The 21,170-nt window shown below is 55.3% G+C and overlaps 1 protein-coding gene across 1 annotated transcript; it reads left to right on the top strand.

Moving 5' to 3' along the window:
• The first annotated feature begins 1,672 nt into the window (after window positions 1-1,672).
• On the top strand, window positions 1,673-17,016 carry WNT6 (Wnt family member 6). Its single transcript, XM_003925519.4, has 4 exons — window positions 1,673-1,991; window positions 12,864-13,084; window positions 13,339-13,673; window positions 15,244-17,016. Exons 1-4 carry the CDS (start codon window positions 1,912-1,914, stop codon window positions 15,703-15,705), a joined length of 1,098 nt encoding a protein of 365 aa, XP_003925568.1. The 5' UTR covers window positions 1,673-1,911; the 3' UTR covers window positions 15,706-17,016.
• Window positions 17,017-21,170: the final 4,154 nt, after the last annotated feature.

The raw sequence follows: 21,170 nt of genomic DNA, 5'->3' as shown, positions 1-21,170 counted from the left end.
AGCACCTGTGTGCAAAGTTACTAGGTGCAGGGGCTGTTCGTGGCATTTGGATGCTGTTAAAATCTAAAATGGGCAGTGCTTGGACCAGACCCTCTCTTTATGTTACTGGACACTGTCCCCTGCCCTGTTCCCCTTCTTTAGAGTGTCCTAGCCCCTTCACCAAAACTCTCTGTACCCAGTACAAGGGGTTGAGCTGACCCAGCCTGGACACCAGCGCCCTGACCGTGGGGCTTGCTCACTGGGCAAGGCCAACCATTCTCCAGTTCTCTCACCTCTGTCTGCTCATTCCTTCTCTGACCTGCCTCCTACCCTGGGGTTGCCTCCCTTGGCCCCTTGGCCTCATCTTGATCTACTTGTCCCCCCTTCTGGGTGACTCAGGATCTTGTCTTCTGTCTCTGCTCACCAAGGTTGTTTGTCTCTCTTGGCAGTGATCTCAGTCCACACGTTCAGGTCCCCTCTCTCCCAACAACCAGGAACTTTCTTCTGGGCACCTGATGTTTCTGCCATAGGGGCCTGATCTGGATCAGGACAGCCTGAACGGTTGATGGTTGCTCTTGATGGTAGTGGCAGGGAGAACGTCCCACACCACCTGTCCCTCGGCACCCCGGGGCACGTCGGGGGCGGGAGGAGCAGGGTCTGCTGCCCGCTGCCAGCCCCACGGCGTGATGAATGGAGCTGTCCCTCCGCCCCACAGGGCCTTTGATCTCCCCCCGTGGGGAGGGGGCCAGGGGCATCAAAGACATTTTTGTGGCATTAGAAAATCAGATAAACGCCATCTCACCTGCAGCTGGCTCTCCCACCCCTTCTACCCGGGCCAGGTTGGGGGAGGAACACGAGGCAGGGACCCGTGGACACGCGAGGCCCGGCTGCAGCGAATTTTGACTCCTCGATCTCTTGGAAGTCTGAGACCTCCATTCTCCAGCTCGCTTACGCGTGCCAGCCCTTGCGCGCACGCCCTTAAGAGGCTCCTCTTGCCGTCTCATCTCCCCCACCTCCCCGCCCCCGAACGCGGGCTTGAGAGGTGGAACGGCTGGGGAGCGAGAGCGGAGGCCCAGGGTTTCCTCCCTTCTTCAAGGAGAGGCTAAGGAAGGGGCGTGCGGCACCGAAAAGGGACAGGGAAAGAGAAGACCCATCTAGCATCCGCCTTTCGGGCGGTCCAGTTTGACAACCCTCGCTAGAGCACCCCGCGCCCCAGGCCAACTTCCTCTCTCGACTCCGCACCAGCGTCTCCCCCCGCACCGCCCCCCGCCCCAAACTCCCTCATTCCTGGGAAGTTTTCTCTCTTTACAGTCAACAAACCTGTCAAACGTCTCCCTTCCAGCCCGCCCCCCATTCCTCAGCTCCTCTTTCTCCCCCCTTCACCCCTCTCTACTCTTCTTCCCCGCCCTTCCTTGCCCCCGACTCCCGGCGGCCGCGAGCGGCTGGGGTCTCGAAGTCTGGGAGAGGCGAGGTGAGGGGGCGAGGCGGGCGGGTACCGCAGCCCGGAGCGCGCTGGGGCCCCGCCCCGGCACCCCGCTCCCGCCCTCGGCTGCGCTCCGCGCCTGCCGCCCCGGGGCGCACGGCTCGCTCCCGAGAGTCCCGCCGCCTGACTGTCGCAACTGCCACCTCCCTCCGGCCCCCTGCCCCCCGCCCCCGCCTCGGCCCCGCTCCCCTCCCACCCCCGCCCCCGGCTCTGATTTCTTCTCCCGAGCGAGCTCCGCAGGAGACACAGGCGCGGGCTGCCCCGTCCGCTCTCCGCCTCCGCCGCGCCCTCCTCGTCCGGGATGGGCCCCTGCTCCGCCGCCGGAGACTTCGCCTCCCGGCCGCTGCAGTCGCGCTCCCCGCGCTCGCCCTGAAGCCCCGGCCCTCGCGCGCCGCGGTCGCCCCGTAGCTTCGTTCACTGCCCACACCGGCGGCCCTAGGGCTGTTACGATGCTGCTTCCTGCGCGCTCCAGCCTAGGGCTGCTGCTGCTGCTGCTCCTGTGCCCGACGCACGTCGGCGGACTGTGGTGGTGAGTCCGGTTGTCCTGCCTCTGGACGCCGGAGGGTGGGGACCCCGGGAGCCGGTACCGATTGGGGTGTTCTGCAGCCTCCGGGCTCTACCTGCTCTCGGATCCCAGCTTTCTAGCCTCGGCCAGGGGCATTTCCGATCCTTGCTTCGACGTGCCTAACCCCTGGGCACATTCTAATGTGTTTCCCCTTCCCAGGTTCTCCCCAGCCCCCTCCAAGTTATTCGCTCACCTAGGTCACCAAGGAATAGGCCTGAGGGTAGGAAAGAGCTCTCGGGGAGACACATAGACGAGGAAAAGAATGTGAGAGGAGGGTCCTGGATTCAGGGTAGGGGGTTGGATTCGGGGAAGACAAGAACAAGGTGGGAAGCCACAAGGCAGAGAGGGCCACATAGCTGCCCTTTCCCGCTCCTCTTTGCCTACCAACCCACCAACTTCTCTCCAGGCTCTTGTGGAGTGGGCCGTAAAGGCGAGAAAGGGAATATAAAGGGGAAACTGAGTCAGGACCCTGGCTTTCTCTACCTCGTCCTCCCCGAGCAGGGAAAAGGAGGAGAGGAAGAAACGGGACCCAGGGGCCAGGCCCTTCCAGACGTGGGGGTCATGAATGAAAAAAAAATGTGCAGCCCGGGAGATACCATACTGGGAGGGTCCTGCGGGAAAGGAGAGGGGCCTGGCCAGCCAAGGGGCGGTGGTATCTTCCCAGGCCTGGCCCCAGCTAGAAGGGACACCTAGGCAGCGAAGGTTGCGGGAGCTTCGAGCCTTGGGGGCGGGGAAGAAGGGTGCCCAGCCGGGATGGCTCAGAGAGCCAGATCCAGAAGACTTTTTTTTCACTTCTTACTCTTCAGAGCCGCAAACCCTCTCCCGGAATAGCTCTGTGTTTAGAGAGGAGATACTTGGACAATAGCGTTGACGAACCAGCCAATCCTAAGAAGGCAGGGTCCTGTCTATTTGCATAGTGCCACGTGATTGGCTGGATGCCGACCCTCCGCTCCCTCCTCCGCCCCCCGGATTTGGAAGAGAGGCAGATCCCGGTGCTCTGGGGAGATTGGGAGTAGAATGCCCACACAGCGAGCAGCGGGCTGCAATCCCCCCTCTGCGATGCGGAGAGCAGTCCCACGCGAGTGTCACGGAGGGGGCGAACGGAGGACGATCCAGGTCCCATCTAGGGAACATACGCCCCTTGATCCGGCTTAGTAGAATGCAGTGGCAGCTTTGAAGCAGACAGATCTAAGATCTAAACATTACATTTGTGATCTTGGCTAGTCGCTTCCCCTCCCTACCTCTCAGTCTTAACTGGAGATAGGATAAGTCTCCCTGCCTGGCAGCCTTGCTGGGAAGGTGAGGTGGGAGGACGTGTAGAATGATAGGACCTTAGGAGGTACTCGTTACGTTCAGTGCCCTCCTCACAGCCCAGCTTCTCCTGGTCAGGTCCCCAGGAGTGAAAGGGGATTCATTTAAATTTAAAATCCATGGTTCCAAGGAAAATGTTGTAAAGGAATCTCTTTCCCCATAAACGCCTTTCCTAACTTTGTCCTTTTTCAAGTTGTGGAGATGGGGTCCCTCTCTGATGGCCACTGTCTTCCCTCCTCTCCCTTCCCCTCTCTCTAAATCGTTCTTATCCTTACAGTTAAAATACCACTACCTCGCTGAAGCTGCACCCTTGTCCTTCCATTGCCTTGTCTATGCGCCCGCTGAATCCCATACATTGGGTAACTATGCTAGTTACTGTATTTGCCTGGCAAGAGTCTTTTGGGTCTCTCTTCCCTGCTCCACAGAGCCCTTGTCTTTAGGAGCCCTGAGGCCTAGGACAGTGTTGGTGCTGGAGATGGGTTTGTGGAGTATTACTGGACTGGCTGATTTACCTTTCTGGGCTCTGTATCTGTGGGGGTTCCTTTGTTTAAGAGGGACTGCTGGGTGGCAGCCAAGCCAAAGGAGAGCAGCCTGGTCCCTGGGAGACTGACCCTGAAGCTGTGAAGAAGGGAGTCGGGGAGGAGGTGATACCGGCAGGTGTAGGAGAACACAGAGGCCTTCATGGCCACAGCTGCAGGGTGTGCCGGGTGAAGAGTGAGGGGCCCCAGTGATAAGATGTCTGACTGCCTTGCTCAGATGTGCCTCAGAGGGAATGGGCCTCTCCTACCTGCCTTGGCCCCTTCACTCTCCTTTATCTTTTTTTTTTTTAATTTTAATTAATTAGTTAATTTATTTATTTTGAGACAGAGTCTCGCTCTGTGGCTGAGGTGAGAGTACAGTGGTGCGATCTTGGACTACATGAAACTCCAGTTCAAGTGATTCTCCTGCCTCAGCTTCCTGAGTAGCTGGGATTACAGGCACCCACCAACAACGCCTGGCTAGTTTTTGTATATTTAGTAGATATGGGGTTTCACCAAGTTGGTTAGGCTGGTCTCAAACTCCTGACCTCAAGCGATCTGCCCACCTTGGCCTCCCAGAATGCTGGGCTTACAGGCGTGAGCCACTGCATCTGGCTACCTGTCTATTGCTGACACTTCACCTCTTCGGTCTGAGCCCAGACCCCCTTCCCCTGGATCTTTGACTCTGCCTACACTCCTGACCCCTCCTCACCCCACCGGTGCCCTCCAAGGTTAAGTTTGGGCTGATGGGCTGGACCAATAATTCCCACTGGCCTGAGGCTCTTCCACGTCTCCAGACCCCAAGTCTCACTTCAGCTGGCAGCTTTTCCAGCAGGGGCTTCCAGGCTGTTCCCCAATGCCCAGGACCTGCTTTCGCTGGCCCTCTTCTCCCTATTTGTCAGAGGATCCTGGCCAGGTCAGAACTCCAGTGCTGGCCAGGAAAAGCAGCTGCAGCAGCCTCCTGCAGCGGACTCTGACATTCTAGCAGCAGCCAGGCTGGAAGCAGAGAGGACCCCAGGACCTCTGAGTGACTCGACTGTCTTGGTCAGAAAAGGGGAGTCCTGCAGGGGTGTGGCCCATGCCCTGGAATTCGCTCCAGGTTCCTGAGAAGTTTCCCTCCCACCTTCTTTTTTACTCCCCCTCCTTACTCCAGTGTGATGCATGCTTTCTAAAACTCTACCTCCAGGTCAGGCATGGAGGCTCACTCCTGAAATCCCAGCACTTTGGGAGGCTGAGGAGGGCAGATCACTTGAGGTCAGGAGTTCGAGACCAGCCTGGCCAACACAGTGAAACCCTGTCTCTACTGAAAATACAAAAATTAGCTGGGCATGATGACAGATGCCTGTAATCCCAGCTACTTGGGAGGCTGAGGCAGGAGAATCGCTTGAACCTGGGAGGTGGAGGTTGCAGTGAGCAGAGATCCGTGCCACTGTACCCCAGTCTGGGCAACAGAGCAAGACTGTCTCAATAAATAAATACATAAATAAGTAAGTAAATAAATAAATACTCTGCCTCCAGCCTTTCTATCTTTCTCCCATCTGTAATCGTATCTGTGAATTACAGAATCCCAGATTCCAGGACATTGACCAGGCTCTCTGGATGTCATCTTGTCTGGCCTCATTGCATCCAGGTCATCCAGCCTATGCTGTGGCCCTGACAGACCCTGTCTTGGGAGTAAGGCAGAGAGGGGGAGCCTCCCAGTCACCAGTTAACCGCTTCCACTCTGCTCCCTGCTCTGGTCTTGCCCACCCTCAGGAAGTTCTTTACAACATCTGACCCATCGTTATTTATACATCTAATCAGTGGATGTAGAAAATAGCTCACTCTCATAGAACGGTCAAATCTCTTTCCTCTGCTTTATTTTTTTCTTTCTTTCTTTTTTTTTTTTTTTTTTTTTTTGAGACAGAGTCTTGCTCCTTGCTCTGTTACCCAGACTGAGTACAGTGGCGCAATCTCAACTCGCTGCAACCTCCACCTCCAGGTTCAAGTGATTCTCCTGCCTCAGCCTCCCAAGTAGCTGGGATTACTGGTGGCTGCCACCACATCCAGCTAATTATTTTTTAGTATTTTTAGTAGAGACGAGGTTTCACCATGTTGGCTGGGCTGATCTCGAACTCCTGACCTAATGTGATCCGCCTGTCTCAGCCTCCCAAAGTGCTAGGATAACAGGTGTGAGCCACCATGGCCCGCCCTGTTTTATATTTTCTATGAGAGAAACTAACTCTCTCCTTGTTCCACTAGGGAAAACACCACCCAGTGTCACTCCCTTCCCTGATTCCATCTTGTCTTTCACCCACTGCCCTCCTGGAAAAGGAAACAGGAGTCAGAGGTCTAGTGCCTCATCTGTCCCCAGAGGGAGGCAGGGAAAGGACCCACGCTTCTTTGTGACACTCAGCTTGCTAGCTGCCACCACCACCCTAGGCTGCACCCTTTCCCATCCTGTCTTTATCTAAGGTCCTGACCCATTGTGGGCAGTCCTGTTGCTGGCCCCTGCTGAGTTCCAGGGTGGGGTGGGGAAGGGGGTGGGTTGGCCATCCTTCCCCTGCTCCAGGCCTCCCGCCTTGGCAGCTTCCCCTGGAGGGAGACAATGGGGCTGTGAGCAGAAAAGGGCAGGGGCAGAAGGAGGCTGGCCCAATCCAGGCCAAAGCATGCCCTGAGCCCACCAGAGTTCTGGCACTGAGACATTTCCTGGGGGGTGCAGCCCCTCATGCCCTGTTCTCATCAGAAGCCAGGAGTTGGTGGGGAGAGGTCAGCGGGAGGTTTGCTCACCAGGCCCAGCAAGGGGGGTTCCAGAATGTGCACTATAACAGAGAAGTACCACTGTGGAGATGAGGCGAGGGCGGGGCGGTCAGGCTGGCAGAAGGGTGGCCGGAGGCACTCGGAACACAGACGTCTGTCCTTTGTGGGTCAGTAAAAGCACCCCCAGCCTGCACCCTCCTTCCTGCCTAAGCTGGGAACCCTCTCGGGTGCTTCCCCAGAACTGCCAGAGGAGGAGCTAAGGGAGAGAAAGGCCTCTGGGAGGCTTCTCCACCTTGGCCTCTCTGGCTGGTTCCTCCAGCTATAAGCCTTCGGTTTAATCTAGAAAGTAGATCTAGTGGCCGGGTGCCTGTAATCCCAGCACGTTGGGAAGCTGAGGTGAGTGGATTACCTGAGGTCAGGAGTTCAAGACCAGCCTGGTCAACATGGGGAAACCCCATCTCTACTGCAAATACAAAAATTAGCTGGGCACCATGGCTTGCGCCTATAATCCCAGCAACTCGGGAGGTTGAGCAGGAGAATCGCTTGAACCTGGGAGGCAGAGGTTGCAGTGAGCTGAGATCACACCATTGCATTCCAGTCTGGGTGTCGCAGTGAAACTCTGTCTCAAAAAAAAAAAAAAAAAAAAAAAAAAAAAAAAAAAGAAAGAAAGAAAGAAAGTAGATCTAGAAAGCACTTAGAGATAATCAGGTCCAGTATTTTCACTTACATGGTGAGGGCAGCAAGGTCTCCGACAGGTGGTAAGAAGATGATTTGGCCTTGGCCACCCAGAATGCAGGTAGCTCAGAGCCGGGCTGAGAGTCCACCTCCAGCTCAGCACCTCATTCTTGCAAGTGGTGTGGGGTGGGGTGGTCAGGAAAAGGGCACAGGACCTTTCACAGAACTCTCCTGCTCCCCTATCCCACCCTCAGATAGGCTCGCCATCCTAATATGGGTGAGCAGAAGGCCCAGGACAGTGTCCTGGGGCACCTTCACCTGCCACAGCCCTGACCAATAGGAAGCCCTTTTGTACAGCGAAGTCTGTTGGGAAAAGGAAAGCCCCTGCCTCTCCTAAGAGTGATGAGGAGGGACAGGTGAGCAAGGGCAGAGGGAACCAACTTGGATCAGGGGTGGTGAGGAGTAGAATGGAGTGGCTGGGGGGTAGTGGGGAGGCAGGGGTTAACAGAGCTGGGTATCACTGGCTTTGATGTGGTGGTTTGGGTGGGGGTAAGGGCTGGGGGAGGGGGAGGGGGAGCAGTAATTACCGAGTTAGACAGAGCAGGACAGGACAGGCGGGCGGGCACAGGCCCGGGCCCAGCCGCCTCAGCAGCCGTCAGGCAACATTTTTCTGCCCCTTCTCCACCACCCACCTCCCCCACCCCTGTGCAACCCCCACCCACAGCCCCAGGGCTCAGGGCTCCCTCTGCTGGCTTGTGGGAGGTGGGGTCATTGTGGGGACTTTGGGAGTGGGGGTGGGGAAATAGAAGGAGGCTGGCTTGGAGAAGGTTCAGAGGACGTCGGGCATCCAGTGGGTTGTGATCCCTTTGGCCTCAGTGATGCACTAGAGTGCCTGCTGGGGAAGAGGAGGGTCCTAGAGGGTGCATTTAGCCCCTGAGCAGGGCTGGATGGAGGAGGAGGAGACGCAGGGTTCCGGGCTGAGAAGAAACAGCAGAGAGTTGGAGAAAAGGGTGTTCTCAGGAATCCACAATGCTGCCTGCACCCTGCTGCTTATCCTGAACTGTGCAGGCCCGAGAGATGGATAAGGATGTGAGTGGGAAGACAAACAACAGCTGTTGTAGGACACCCAATCTCTGGACAGGCTCTCTGCATCTAAAATCTGGGAGGGAGGTGGGTATCACTATTTTCGTTTGACAGTTGAAGAAACTGAGGCTTAGGAGGTTAAGTCTCATCATCCGTCTAATGAAGATTAAGTGCCAATTTCACAGGCTAGGGACTCACCGAACATCATAGCACAAGCAAATGGCAGAGCCCAGATCCAAACCCAAGCCTGTGGATCCCAAAAACCCTGAGTGCACTCCGTTAATGCCCACGCAGGAGCTTACTGTCTTTGATGAGTTTTCTACCTAGTTGGAAAGATAAGACAAGCAAACATGAAAAATTAATTATACCATTGGCAGGATAACAGACACTCCCGAAATGGGTGACACCCCGGGTGATGCATGGGGTGAAGGTTGGTGGGGATTGGGGCCCAGGGAGGCTCCTTAGGTAGGGTAAATGGATCTGAGGTGAGTTTGGAGAGATGCTAGGATTTTGATGATTTAGGACGGGTCTGAGTCCAGAAGTCCAGCGATGTTATCTAGAATAGATTCCGAGTTAATCAACCCTGCTAAGAGTACGGGGCTGTGAGGAGGAGGGTGTGGGAGGCCACCAGAAGTCTTCAGACATCTCACGTGCCCATTTCCCTCCAGCCCTGTTCGTGTTTGAAATATTCACCTACTGTGTCTTGCAATAGAGATCCCTCCACCAGTGGCCAGGGTGTTACCTCCTCTCTTGCTCATCTGCATAACGAGCTGAACGGGGTGATCTCTGACAATGTTTTTGGCCCTCTGACTCAAGAGATGGAAAGGTGGGTTAGGCCGGAACCCTGGACCTCCAGGGCTTAGGTCTACAGATGTTGCCAGTAGGGACGGGCTGGCTGCCGACACTACCTGACTGGGCAATTGATCCTATCAATCATGGTCCTTGGGAGAGAGACCTTGGCGCAGGCCAGTTAGAATGACCATCCATAGGCTTGTGCCTTCTTGTCCACATAACAAGCCTCCTTGTTTTCTATGCCCGGGAATGGCTGTTTGATGAGGATCCCAGATCCTATATATTGTGTATTCCCTACCACCGCTGTGCTTCAGACCCCAAGACATGCAAATTCTCCCAAAGGAGCACGTCTTCTCTGGTTGATCCCAGGCCAATGCCAACCCAGTGGCCTGAAAAGCAGAGTTCTCTCCCTAGGGAAGCATAAAGGAAGGAAGGTGAAAGGTGAGTGGGGATGGGGACTTATTGCTTGATGTGGTGTCAAAAGCCAAAGTTATAGGCGGTCTGTGAGTCTCTCATGCTAACTCCTCAGTTTTTCTGAAGCCCACAGAGGGAATTGACTTGCTCAGAGTGGCTCAGCCCACACGGAGTTGACAGAAACCAGAGTTTGGAAGCAAAGCTTGGTGTTTTGCCCAATGCCCCCTGCCACGCCCCTTCTGGAGTTTCATTTCCTATGTATTTAGGATGGGAGAAAGGACAGCAGGGCAGGGAACAAGCTGGTCCTTTGGGATTCTAGCTGCTACTACTGCCCATCCCTCCCCCTGACCAGCTTGTAAACAAGTCTAGTTCCCAGGCAGCCAGCCAGCCTGGGGAGCCAGACCCAGATCAGGAACTGGCTCTGGGCAGCCCCCCAGCCCTGTGGAGGGTCAGCCCCACCTCCTGAAGGTCCTTGGGCTTCATACTCCTCATGATTCTCCCCTGGCTCTAGTCTCTGTGAAACAGACAAGGTCAAGAGGTCTTTTGTCTTTCTGTCTTGCTCATCTCCACTCCCTCCTGCTTTCTTAAAGGAGGAGGAGGGAGAGGAGAAGGATGGGGCAGAGTAACCTTGGGAAGATAAGGCCAGTCACCCTGGGAAAGTAGGGAGTTAGCAGAGGGTAGGGTTGAGGAGGAGGGACTGGGGAACATAGAAGCAGGGGCAGCGGGGGTGGGGAAGATGAGCTTGCAGAGCCTCAAACTCACAGGTAGAGCCCCAGACATAGGAGCTGGAGGACCGCAGAGAGGACTCATTTCCTGCCTCTGATTTCCAGTGGGGGAAAAGAGTGTGTTTGGGGATATGAAATAGCATGTGAACAGGAGCCTGGGCTCAAGTGAGAACTTTCTCTTAGATGACTTATTTATTCATTCAAAAACACATATGAAATGGTGTTCGTTGCATAATATACTACAGGTAGTATTCATATGTAACACAAAATTCATACTATGCAATTTTTTTGTAATAAAAATTGGAATTGGGGGAGAATAAAAACTAAGTAACTAAAAGTCTTCCAGGAGATCCAAAGGAAAATAAGGCGGTTCTAATTCTCAAAAAGCTCCTAGTCTTACCTGCAGATCCTTCACAGCCATATTGAAAGCTGCCTCCAATCCTTCTTATAATGGGGTGGGATAAATGGGCAGAGGAGCAACAGATAGATTGATGGATCCATAGAGAATGATTAACTCTCAAAAATCACTGGGTCACTGGGCTCCCCTGACCCACTGTCCATTGCTGTACTTATGGAGGCTGGGAAAGGGTGCGGGTCAGTGCTGGACTGGTCTTAAGCACACGAGAAGGAAGATGTGGACTGTAGCCTCTCCACTGAGAGACATCTGGTTCCTGAGCTTCTTGGGTAAGGATGAACGCAGCAACCCGATTTTGTGTGTATGTGCATGTGTGTGTGCATGTGTGTGTGTGCACGTGTGTTTGTGCACGTGTGTGTGCATGTGTGTGTCCGCGTGCGTGTGTACGCGTGAGAATGCACACGTGCGCACACGTGTTTGTGTTGTAGACCTTAAAGGACTGAGTTTACTACACATCTTCCTGCACCACCACTTCAAGCATCTCGGTCCTTAGTGTTGAGAGTTCTACCTTAAGACCTGAATTCCTCTTGCTTCTATTTAAGACCATCGTATTTCACTGTTGTGGAGCCAGAACATGCCTGGGCAGCCTGTGCTTGTGGAGCAAATGGGGACAGTGGGGCGGATGTGCACTAAAGGGAAACTGGAAAGTAGGCCACCTTGACCTTTGGCGCCACCTACCACCATTCAATGTGTTTTCCATCTCTTGGGACACCCCCCCCCCCCACCCATTTTTTTCCTGCCCTCTGCTGAAGGGCTTTTGGGTGGTCTCTAAGTACCCTCTGCTCCCAAATGCTCTAGTCATTCGTTTGAGATGGGGATCCCAGCTAAGTGTTAAGATAGGAGCGATCTGAAAGCGGTTCCCCAGGTGTAAATCCCTAAGGACTTAACCTCCAGGGGTCTGGTGTACAGAAATCAAATGTCAGCTCTCTCCTCGGGCAGAATGAAGGCCAGGAGTGGAGGGATTTCTGGAAGTGCATGGAACTTCCCATGAAGTCTTCCGCTACCAAGCCAAACATTGCCCCCCACCCCAGCCGTGATGTCACCCCAGGGCGCAGGGCTTGGCTCACTGCCATGCTGCTCAGAGAAGGCAACAGATCCTTGGCCGTGTGCAGTGGCTCATGCCTGTAATCCCAACACTTTTGGAGGCTGATGCAGGTGGATCACCTGAGGTCAGGAGTTTGAGACCAGCCTGGCCAACATGGTGAAACCCCATCTCTACTAAAAGTACAAAAAAATTAGCCAGGCATCGTGGTGCGTGCCTGTAGTCCCAGCTATTTGGGAGGCTGAGGCAGGAGAATCGCTTGAACCAGGCAGTGGAGGTTGCAGTGAGCCAAGATCTTGCCACTGCCCTCCAGCCTGGGTGACAGAGCAAGACTCTGTTTCAACTTTAAAAAACCCGAAAAGCAAAAAACAGATCCTGGAACAGAAGGTCAGTGTCACCTACTTCCCAACAATGCTTCAGAGACCTGGTCCCCAGCTCCTTCCTCCCACTTTCCAGTTCAGGGACACAGAGGATATCAGGGTGGGAGGGTCCACCTTAGAGATGAAAGCCTGACACACCCATTTTGCAGGAGAAACTTGGGCTACAGAGGGGGTGCGACTTTTCTCAGAGAGCCTCCCATTCCCTAGCCATCCAACATCGTGGCATTCTCTCTTCCTGGGATTGTCCTTGTCTTTCATCAGGGCTGTTCAGCTGACACATATCCAGCTTGTGGTCCACTAGGACCATATTATTCCTTGATATTGCTTACTTCTCTTTGATGTCTCTTGATGACACATACTTTCTTTTCCTTGGCGGCCTTCTTGATCTTTCTTCTGTCACCCTTTTGGGCTAGACCTTTGAGGTTAACTTTGGCTTACCTGGGGCCAGCTGCCTTCATCTTGAGTCAAATTTCTATAAGGATTTATTTACAAAGATGTGTGCAGAAAGATAAGATTGAAGCCTTGCTCTGCAGCAATTATCGGGCTAGGCTCTAGTTAAGAGGGGACACAGACTTGGAATAGTAGGAGAGCCACACAGGACAATCTCAAGCTTAGTTTGGGGGTAGGGCAGGAGGGCATGTCACAGCTCCTGGCTGCGGGCTGAGTGGGGCTGGTCTCCCTTCCCTCCACCCCATTCCCTTTTTGGGGTTACACCCCTGACCTGCTATTCTCTGCTTCCCAGGGCTGTGGGCAGCCCCTTGGTTATGGACCCTATCAGCATCTGCAGGAAGGCACGGCGGCTGGCCGGATGGCAGGCTGAGTTGTGCCAGGCTGAGCCGGAAGTGGTGGAGGAGCTAGCCCGGGGCGCCCGGCTCGGGGTGCGAGAGTGCCAGTTCCAGTTCCGCTTCCGCCGCTGGAACTGCTCCAGCAACAGCAAGGCCTTTGGACGCATCCTGCAGCAGGGTCAGTGTGCGGAGGGGGCGGAAGTGGGGCTGCATTCTCCCCGCTGGGACACCAGAGGAGAGGGAAGCCGGTTCGTGGAGGAGAGCTAGTTCGCAGAAGTTGCTGAGTCCCACTTCCCCGACACAGGTGTCTGGGCACCCTGCAAGGACCCTGCCTCCCAGGCCCCTGGGGCAGACCTCCCGCTGCAGGTTTCGGGTCCCAGGCCCCAGCTGACTGCCCCAGCCCGCGCTGACTGCATCTCTCTGCATTCACAGACATTCGGGAGACGGCCTTCGTGTTTGCCATTACTGCGGCGGGCGCCAGCCACGCTGTCACGCAGGCCTGTTCCTTGGGCGAGCTGCTGCAGTGCGGCTGCCAGGCGCCCCGCGGGTGGGTACCGCCCCAGCCCTCCGGCCTGCCTGGCACCCCTGGGCCCCCTGGCCCCGGGGGCTCCCTGGAAGGCAGCGTCGCCTGGGAGTGGGGAGGCTGCGGCGACGACGTGGACTACGGAGATGAGAAGTCGAGGCTCTTTATGGACGCGCGGGACAATCGGGGACGCGGAGACATGCGCGCGTTGGTGCAACTGCACAACAACGAGGCAGGCCGGCTGGTGCGTACCGGCAGGACGGAGTGAGTGTGTGCAGGCATGTGAGTGTGCGTAGGAGCGTGCCCGAGGAAGTGTGGGCAGGAGTGAGGGTGTGCAGGTGGAGGGGTGTGTGAATGTGTGGGGGAGTGGGCACGGGCAGAGGGACAGAGGGAGGCCTCGGAGAGACTGGCTGCAAGCATGGATGGACATGTGGGAGCACAGATGCCCATCCTCAAAGAAGGAGTCATTTAGGGGTCTGGGAAGGCCAGATGCTATAGCGGGCAGAGAAGGGAAGGGACACTCAGCGAATGGCGTTGAGGGCCTTTAGGGACTCCAGGTGGAGAGGGCACAGCTCCAAGACAGGACAGGTGAAGCAAAGCTTGGAGTGGGTAGGGGGTCTAGATGCTTGGGCAGGGGTAGAAGAATACAACAAAGGCCGGGATGATAGACAGGAGAGAAGCCAGAGTAAGGTCTGGGGTCCGGGTGGAGGGAAGTCAGGGTGAGTGAGAGAGGCCTAGAGTTAGAACAGGTCTGAAGGGCAATGGAAAAGAGCGAAGGACAAGGACCCGGTCCTGATGGAGGTTGGAGGGAGTCAGGTGGAGGCCAGGACAGCTGTGACCAATTCTGGGCACTTGCTAACTGGCTGCCCAGCAACCCCAGCCCAGGTCTCACCTGCCCAGAGCCGTGGCAGGCTCTCCACTCCCCTCAGTAATGAAGAGAGCCCCAGGAGCTATGGTTCAGGCGCAAGAAGGTTGTCTGGGTGTGATGCCCCCCTGGGGCAGGGTAGACTCAGGAGATGGGGGTGGGACACATGGTCAGGTTGGGCCCCAGACTCTGAGCTTCCAGAGATGATTTTCCTGGGTCTTCTGAACCATCAATCTTTGCGGGGGGTTGGGGGGTGGGCTGGAATCTTACACCTTGCTTCAGGCAGTGAATTGGGGAGAGGCTGCCCGGGTTCCACTCTGAGTACTGCAGTCCCAGCAGGCCCTCCTCCACCCGTTGCCTCAGTTCGAGGGTTCTCCAGGGACACTGTCACTCATACCTTGTCTTATAGGGTTCAGAGCCTGAGGCTTCGGGCAGGGGGAGGAGGGGGCCCGAAGAGGAATGTCAGGACAGGCCCACATGCCTGCTGAGAGAGTTGGGGAGGGGTGGCGGAGACAGACGCCCAGGCGGCTCTGGTCTCTGCTCAGCGCCCCCCCGGGTCTTGAGGGGTAGGAATGAGGGGGCCAGGTTGGCAGGAGGGCTAGGCGTCGACAGCTGCCACCTCTCCCGTCCTCCAGAGAGAATCTCACCTTTGCTGTCCATTCTGCTTTCCCCCCCACCCCCTGGCTTTGGACCCCGGAATCTCTGCCCTCCATATTCTCCCCCCACCCTCACTTCGTCATCCTCATACTCATCATCCCTCCTGCTCCCTCCCTCCAAGCTGTCCTTTCCTTGATTTCCTCCTCCCGACCTTGCGGTCTCCTTCTTTTGTCTGTATTTTCCTCTCTTCCTTTCACTTTCCGTCTCCAATCTTATTTTCTGTCCATCCACTGGGCCCTTCCCTGCACCCCCACATCTGTTTACATGCACCCGCCCCTCTGCTCCCCCGCAGGCCGTGCGGAGCCAAACGCGCACCGAGTGCAAGTGCCACGGGCTGTCGGGCTCGTGCGCGCTGCGCACCTGCTGGCAGAAGCTGCCTCCGTTTCGCGAGGTGGGCGCGCTGCTGCTGGAGCGTTTCCACGGCGCCTCACGCGTCATGGGCACCAACGACGGCAAGGCCCTGCTGCCAGCCGTCCGCACGCTCAAGCCGCCGGACCGAGCGGACCTCCTCTACGCCGCCGACTCGCCCGACTTCTGCGCCCCCAACCGCCGCACCGGCTCCCCTGGCACGCGCGGCCGCGCCTGCAACAGCAGCGCCCCAGACCTCAGCGGATGCGACCTGCTGTGCTGCGGCCGCGGGCACCGCCAGGAGAGCGTGCAGTTCGAGGAGAACTGCCTGTGCCGCTTCCAATGGTGCTGCGTAGTGCAGTGCCACCGCTGCAGCGTGCTCAGGCAGCTCACCCTCTGCCTCTGACCCGCCGGCCGGCCCCTAGACTGAGCGCAGCGGTGGCTCTCGCCAGCGGGACCTCAGGGTACCGGCACCGGGCGCCCGTGGAGCCCAGCCTCTCCCTACCAAAGCCCAACTCCCAGGCCTCTGGAAATGTTGAGGCGGGAGGCTTGAGAGGAACAATCCCCCAAGAAGGCCCAGGGCACCAGATGGCCCCTGAGAGGCGCTCACGGAGCACAGGCGCTCCCTCCCCTTGACCCCTAGGCGGAAACCAAAGAGCCAGTCTAAAGGCCTCTGGGTACTGGGCTCCCCAGAACTGCTGGCCACGGGACTGGTGGGTGAGGTTAGTATCAATAAAGATATTTAAACCATTAGGGCTGGACTCACAGTTTGAGGGGAGATTGATCTGCAGGCTGCCAGCTTCCAGAAGAAGGTGGTTTTGAACTAGCATCTCAGGGAGCTTCACCTGGGTCCCTGTCTCCCAACCAGGTTGGCCTCTCCTGGAGACTCTCTATTTTCTCCTTGGCATTATTCTTGTTCACTCCTGTCACACATCTAGGGCCTGGATCTGCAAGCTGGAGAAGAACTAGCGATTCTTCTTTAAAGGGATGGGTCATCAGAAGCTTCTCATGGTATGCTCAGCTCTCAAACTCGCCCTTATCGTAACTTTTAGGGGATTATGTCTGTTTCTGTGACACCTGGGAAATTCCTGGGCAGACTTTTGGGGCTGCCTAAGCCCATGGGATTAAAGCACTTTTTTTTTTTTTTTGGAGATGGAGTCTTGCTCTGTTACCCAGGCTGGAGTGCAGTGGTGTAATCTCATCTCACTGCAACCTGCGCCTCCCTGGTTCAAGTGATTCTCCTGCCTCAGTCTCCAGTAGCTGAGATTACACATTTGTGCCACCACATCTGGCTAATTTTTGCATTTTTAGTAGAGAGAGGGTTTCGTCATATTGGCCAGGCTGCTCTCGAACTCCTGACCTCGTGATCTGCCCACCTTTGCTTCCCAAAGTGCTGGGATTACAGGCGTGAGCCACGTCGCACAGTCCTAAAGCACTTTATAAACTGTAGAATGTGATGAACACTTGTTATTAGCACCACCAGATTTTATTACCATCAAAACGAACTTCATCCCATTCGCATTGAAAAGACTGTCCACAGCATTTCTGATCACACTTAAAGGGAGAGGAAGTAAGTTTGTCCCAACATTTCTCTTGGCACCCAGCAATATTTCCTTCCTTCTGTTTCCTCTTGGGAAGCTCATGATGAAAGTGAGTGGACAGAGGGCAGTTCTGGATTCTCCAGAGCTGAAGCTTGAGTATCCATCTTCCTCCAGAGAGAAAGAGGGAGGGCAGAGCCCAGCTTCCAGGACTCAGAGCCCCCAACTTTCCTCTAGTCCAAATACTGCAATGGGGAATGACTCCCCCATCAAGCTATGGAGGACAAAAAATGAGCTTTGGGGTCAGATACTCTGGGTTTGCAGTTGTGTTACCGCTTATAAATTTACAACATAGGTCAAGTTAGCCTCGTTTTCTTTATGTGGTGGGGATTGTGCTCTGTTTCAGTTATCCAATGCTATGTAACAACCCCAAAGTAATTACTTCTCAGGAATCTTGAGGTCGCGATTTGTCAGAACTCAGCTCAGTAGGTCTGCTGTATACAGCGGAACCATTGGCTTGGGTTCTCATAGCTGCATTTTGCTGGAGTCTGTGTTGTGCTGGACAGTCCAAGAGGCCCCACTCACATGTCCAGGACACAGAGCTTCTCTGGTGCTCTCATTCTGTCCATGTGGCCAACTTGGGCTTCCGCACTGCATGTTAGCCTTAGGATCATCAGACTTCTTACATAAGACTGGCTTTCAAAAGAGAGCGTACCAACCTTAAAGGCAGAAACTGTAAGCCTCTTCTTAAGCCCAGCTTTGGAAGTTACACAGCATCACTGTAACTCTGTGTTGGCCAAAACAGGTCACAGAGCCAGGCAAAATTCAAAGGCAGGGAAAATCAATTCCACCTCTCAATGCAAGATGTGGCAAAGAATTTGCAGCAATCATAATCTGTCCCACACCCTCACAGGATTGATGGGAGAATTTTTTTTTTTAGATATGAAAGCCTTTAGCATAGCTCATGACACATACTTTGTCAACTATATGTTTAATAAACGGTAGTTACTGTGGGAATGGGGATAGACATACGATGCTTTGCGGTTATTGCGCAGGCCCTGATTGCAAATGAAGGTACCTGACTTTTAGCCAAGTCCAAACAGAATTAATGAATGGCTCTTATGCCCGGGAAGTCCAGGGGTAAGTCTGAACTCAGGTACAGCTGAACCCAGGGGTTCACATGGTCACAGCCCTCTCCCTCATCCTCCCTCTCCCTCACCCTTGCATCTATTGTTTCTGCTTGTCTCTGTCTCTCTTGGCATACTGTCCTCGCTGTCTCCTCCTGCGGACTTTCTCCATACGACATGCTCTATATGCATTCTTAGATCCAAAAAAACAAGAATGAATGACCTTCCCAGTTGTCTCCAACAGAAGTCCCAAGGAAGACCTTGCTTAGTTCAGCTTTGTCATTTGCTTATTCCTGAACCAACAATGATGTCTAGGGAGATGTAGTGCCGCCTGGGATTGACAGCCTCTCTAGGACCACGGGTTGGGGGGCACACAGGGAGCAAAGCATACTTCTTCAAATGAAACAGAAGGAAAGGGAGCTCATTCTGGATGTGACAGACCCTTACCGTGGCCTCCAGGACTCCTGTCTTTCCCCTGCAATGCCCCTGCATTCAGTCTGTGACCCAGCCTGCTTCAACCCTCAAGGCTCATGGTGGGGAGGGGTGTCAGGCTGCAGGAAGGTGGAGGCGCCTGGGTTTTCCTTTCTGTCTCCGCTTGGCTCCCTTGGGTCAAGTATCTGGGCTTTGGGGAAGTCATGGAGAATTTGGACTTAGAACTGCTCGACCAAAGGAAACTGTTAACTTACCAAAGGAGACAGTGGAACTACATTATGGTTCACATGGAGGAGAAATTAAACTCCCTGAGGGCAAGCTTTGTAGTCATAGATCTGCCTTCCCTAAAGCCCTGCGCTTGTCTTCAAATCAACCACCCCCAAACCCAAACTCCTGCACTTCTCACACAGACCACCAGGGGGCACGCAGAGCACAGCTTCTCTTAACAGCGAGTGACAGACTGGACCCGCAGGACATCTGGGAAACTCAGAGAATGGTGGGCAGGAGAGGGTAGGACTGAAGGGAAGCAAAGGAGACTTATAGACAGCTCGGGTCAAGCTTCTAGGGTTCCAGAGCGTCTGGAATGTCTGGCTGGGACACCAGCCTCCTGGTCTTGGCCACCGCTGGGTCCTGCAGGGGGTGAGATAGGGTGGAGGTGCACCACTATGCCAGAGAGAGAAACTGGGGAAGTGGCTTGAACCGACACCACCCCAGGCAGGTGAAAAGGAACTCAGAGGAAGTAGTATGGTACAATGAAAAAAGCCTCATTTGCTAGTTTGACTTTGGTCCAGTCAGTTAACCTGTCTGAGCACTTCCTATTACCTAATAGGGGTGCCCGATTGCTTTTCAGCACTTTGTGAAAGTCCACTTCAGTCTTTAAACTGCTGGCCACATGTTACTGGTCCATATTCTGTGACCAAGCCCTGAAGGCGTCTGGGAACTGCCTTCTCTGAAGGGTGGGAGTGATGACCCAGGAGGCACAATTGGGACTTCTAGTCTCATCTTCTTTCAGCCCAGATACGGATCTGTACTCTTGTCCTGCTGCCTGGAAAAGGGCCGGAAGGAGAGCTCCTACCACCACCCCACCCCTGTCATCCAGCTGCTCAGCCCCAGGCAGTCTGAGCCATCAAAGTCCTCTGCTGGCTGAGTGGCAGGGGACATGTGGAACTGGGGAGATGGGGGAAGTGCACAGAGGCACCCCAGATGTGCATGTGACCACATCAGGAACAGGCAGAACACAGGCAGATGGGTGAGGAGGCCGAGTAGAAGGCCTAGAATTAGCCTGAGGCTGAGGGCTCGGGGAACATTTCCCTTCCCTTTCAATGACCAAACACATTAGGAGTTTGGGGAGACTGAAGCAGCAAGCCATTCCCCCTTAGGGGGATGCTGAGGGTTAGTGGCCCCTGAGGCCTGGACAACAAGACGAAGAGCCCCCTTATTGGCCTGGGGCTCCTGGGCTCTCTTCTTCATCAAGACAAACTTCTCCAGCTGGGCACCAGGAACTGGGCAGGGGCTGGACTGGGCTAAGCTGGGGCTGTGAGGGTCCCACCTGTTCTCACCCTGGTGCCTCCCCTGGCCCTTCCTCACTGTGACCTTCTCCAGAGCTGCCACAGCTGGAACCATTCTCCAAGCTGCCTTTCATCCCCAGTGCTCCCCCGCCCCCCAGTGGCCCCTGTAATTGTGGTCTTAGGCGGCGGCTGCGGGGGCTGGGGCTGGGCTGAGGTCCAGGGCCCAGGGCAGGGCCAGGGTGGGGACTGGGGGGTGCTGATAGGGGCTTGGCTATGGTATGGGTCATATGGGGCTGGGGCCTCAGCTGCAGACAGTCTCTGGGCCTCACCTACATACATGCCAAGGCTCTGGGCAGACACAGGCCCTCCCCTCCCTGCACTGAGAAGCTCTGACTTGGGACCCTCCTGACACCAGGCCAGAGCCACGCCTGAGTACAAGCTTCAGGAATCACCATTTACCTCCTGAGTTTCTTTTTAAGACAAGGTTTTCTCTGTCTCCTTTGCACCTCTATATTTCATGAACAGTGGAGTAGGGGGAACAAAGAGACCCCCCCCCCATCATCAGAGAGATACCGGAAGGAAACTAAATCCGCTCCTCAACCAGGTCAGCAGCGTTTCCCAAAAGGAGTCCCCACCAAAATCACTGGGGATGCTAGCTAGAAAGACAGACCCCCAGACCTTGTCCCTGGAAAGGTGGTTTCGGCTGCATGGAGCCTGGAATCTGCATTCCCACAGCAGCCCACCCCAGGGGATACGTGTGCTGCATCAACTGTGGAAAATGCTAGTGTGAGCTCGAGATGGGGAATAGGACATCTGCAACCTGATTATGAATCCCCTCCCCGTGTCATGTTCCTAATCCTTTCTGGGCCTCAGTTTCCCCAATAGCCAATGAGAACATGACTCTCCAGCCTGCTGGTGTTCTCTCCCATCCTGGGCTGGTGCTGCTCTTCTGTGTTGAGTCTGGTCTCACCCTTATCCTTCCCACTTACCTTTCCCAAATGCTAGTCCCAAGCTGTCCCTGTTCCTGCAGCTTGGTGTGGAGAGTGGGGAGGGCAGGGGGCAGTCGGGGTCAAATAAGGCTCTGGCTGATGCAGCCTGCTTGCTGCCCCTGGCTGTTTTCCTGCAGTCCAGCCAGACTGCTCCCCCCCCCACTGCCCCACCCCCACCCCCAGCAGCCTCAAGCCCTTAATTCCTGACAGCTGCGGTGGCTGCCGGCAGAGATGGGGGAAGGGGGGGGAGTATGCCGTCAGCCTGCTGTTGCTCAGG

Source organism: Saimiri boliviensis, chromosome 5 (genome assembly GCF_048565385.1).
Source record: "Saimiri boliviensis isolate mSaiBol1 chromosome 5, mSaiBol1.pri, whole genome shotgun sequence".
NCBI lineage: Eukaryota > Metazoa > Chordata > Mammalia > Primates > Cebidae > Saimiri > Saimiri boliviensis.
The sequence above is the reverse complement of the archived record's forward strand: the minus strand, read 5'-3'. Positions and strand labels throughout refer to the sequence as shown.

Bases quoted from the DNA above. Each gene is read 5' to 3' on its own strand.
- WNT6 (XM_003925519.4), top strand. From the start codon at position 1,912: ATGCTGCTTCCTGCGCGCTCCAGCCTAGGGCTGCTGCTGCTGCTGCTC. The intron at 1,992-12,863 runs GTGAGTCCGGTT...TCTGCTTCCCAG, and splicing joins CACGTCGGCGGACTGTGGTG to GGCTGTGGGCAGCCCCTTGG. The intron at 13,085-13,338 runs GTCAGTGTGCGG...CTGCATTCACAG, and splicing joins TGGACGCATCCTGCAGCAGG to ACATTCGGGAGACGGCCTTC.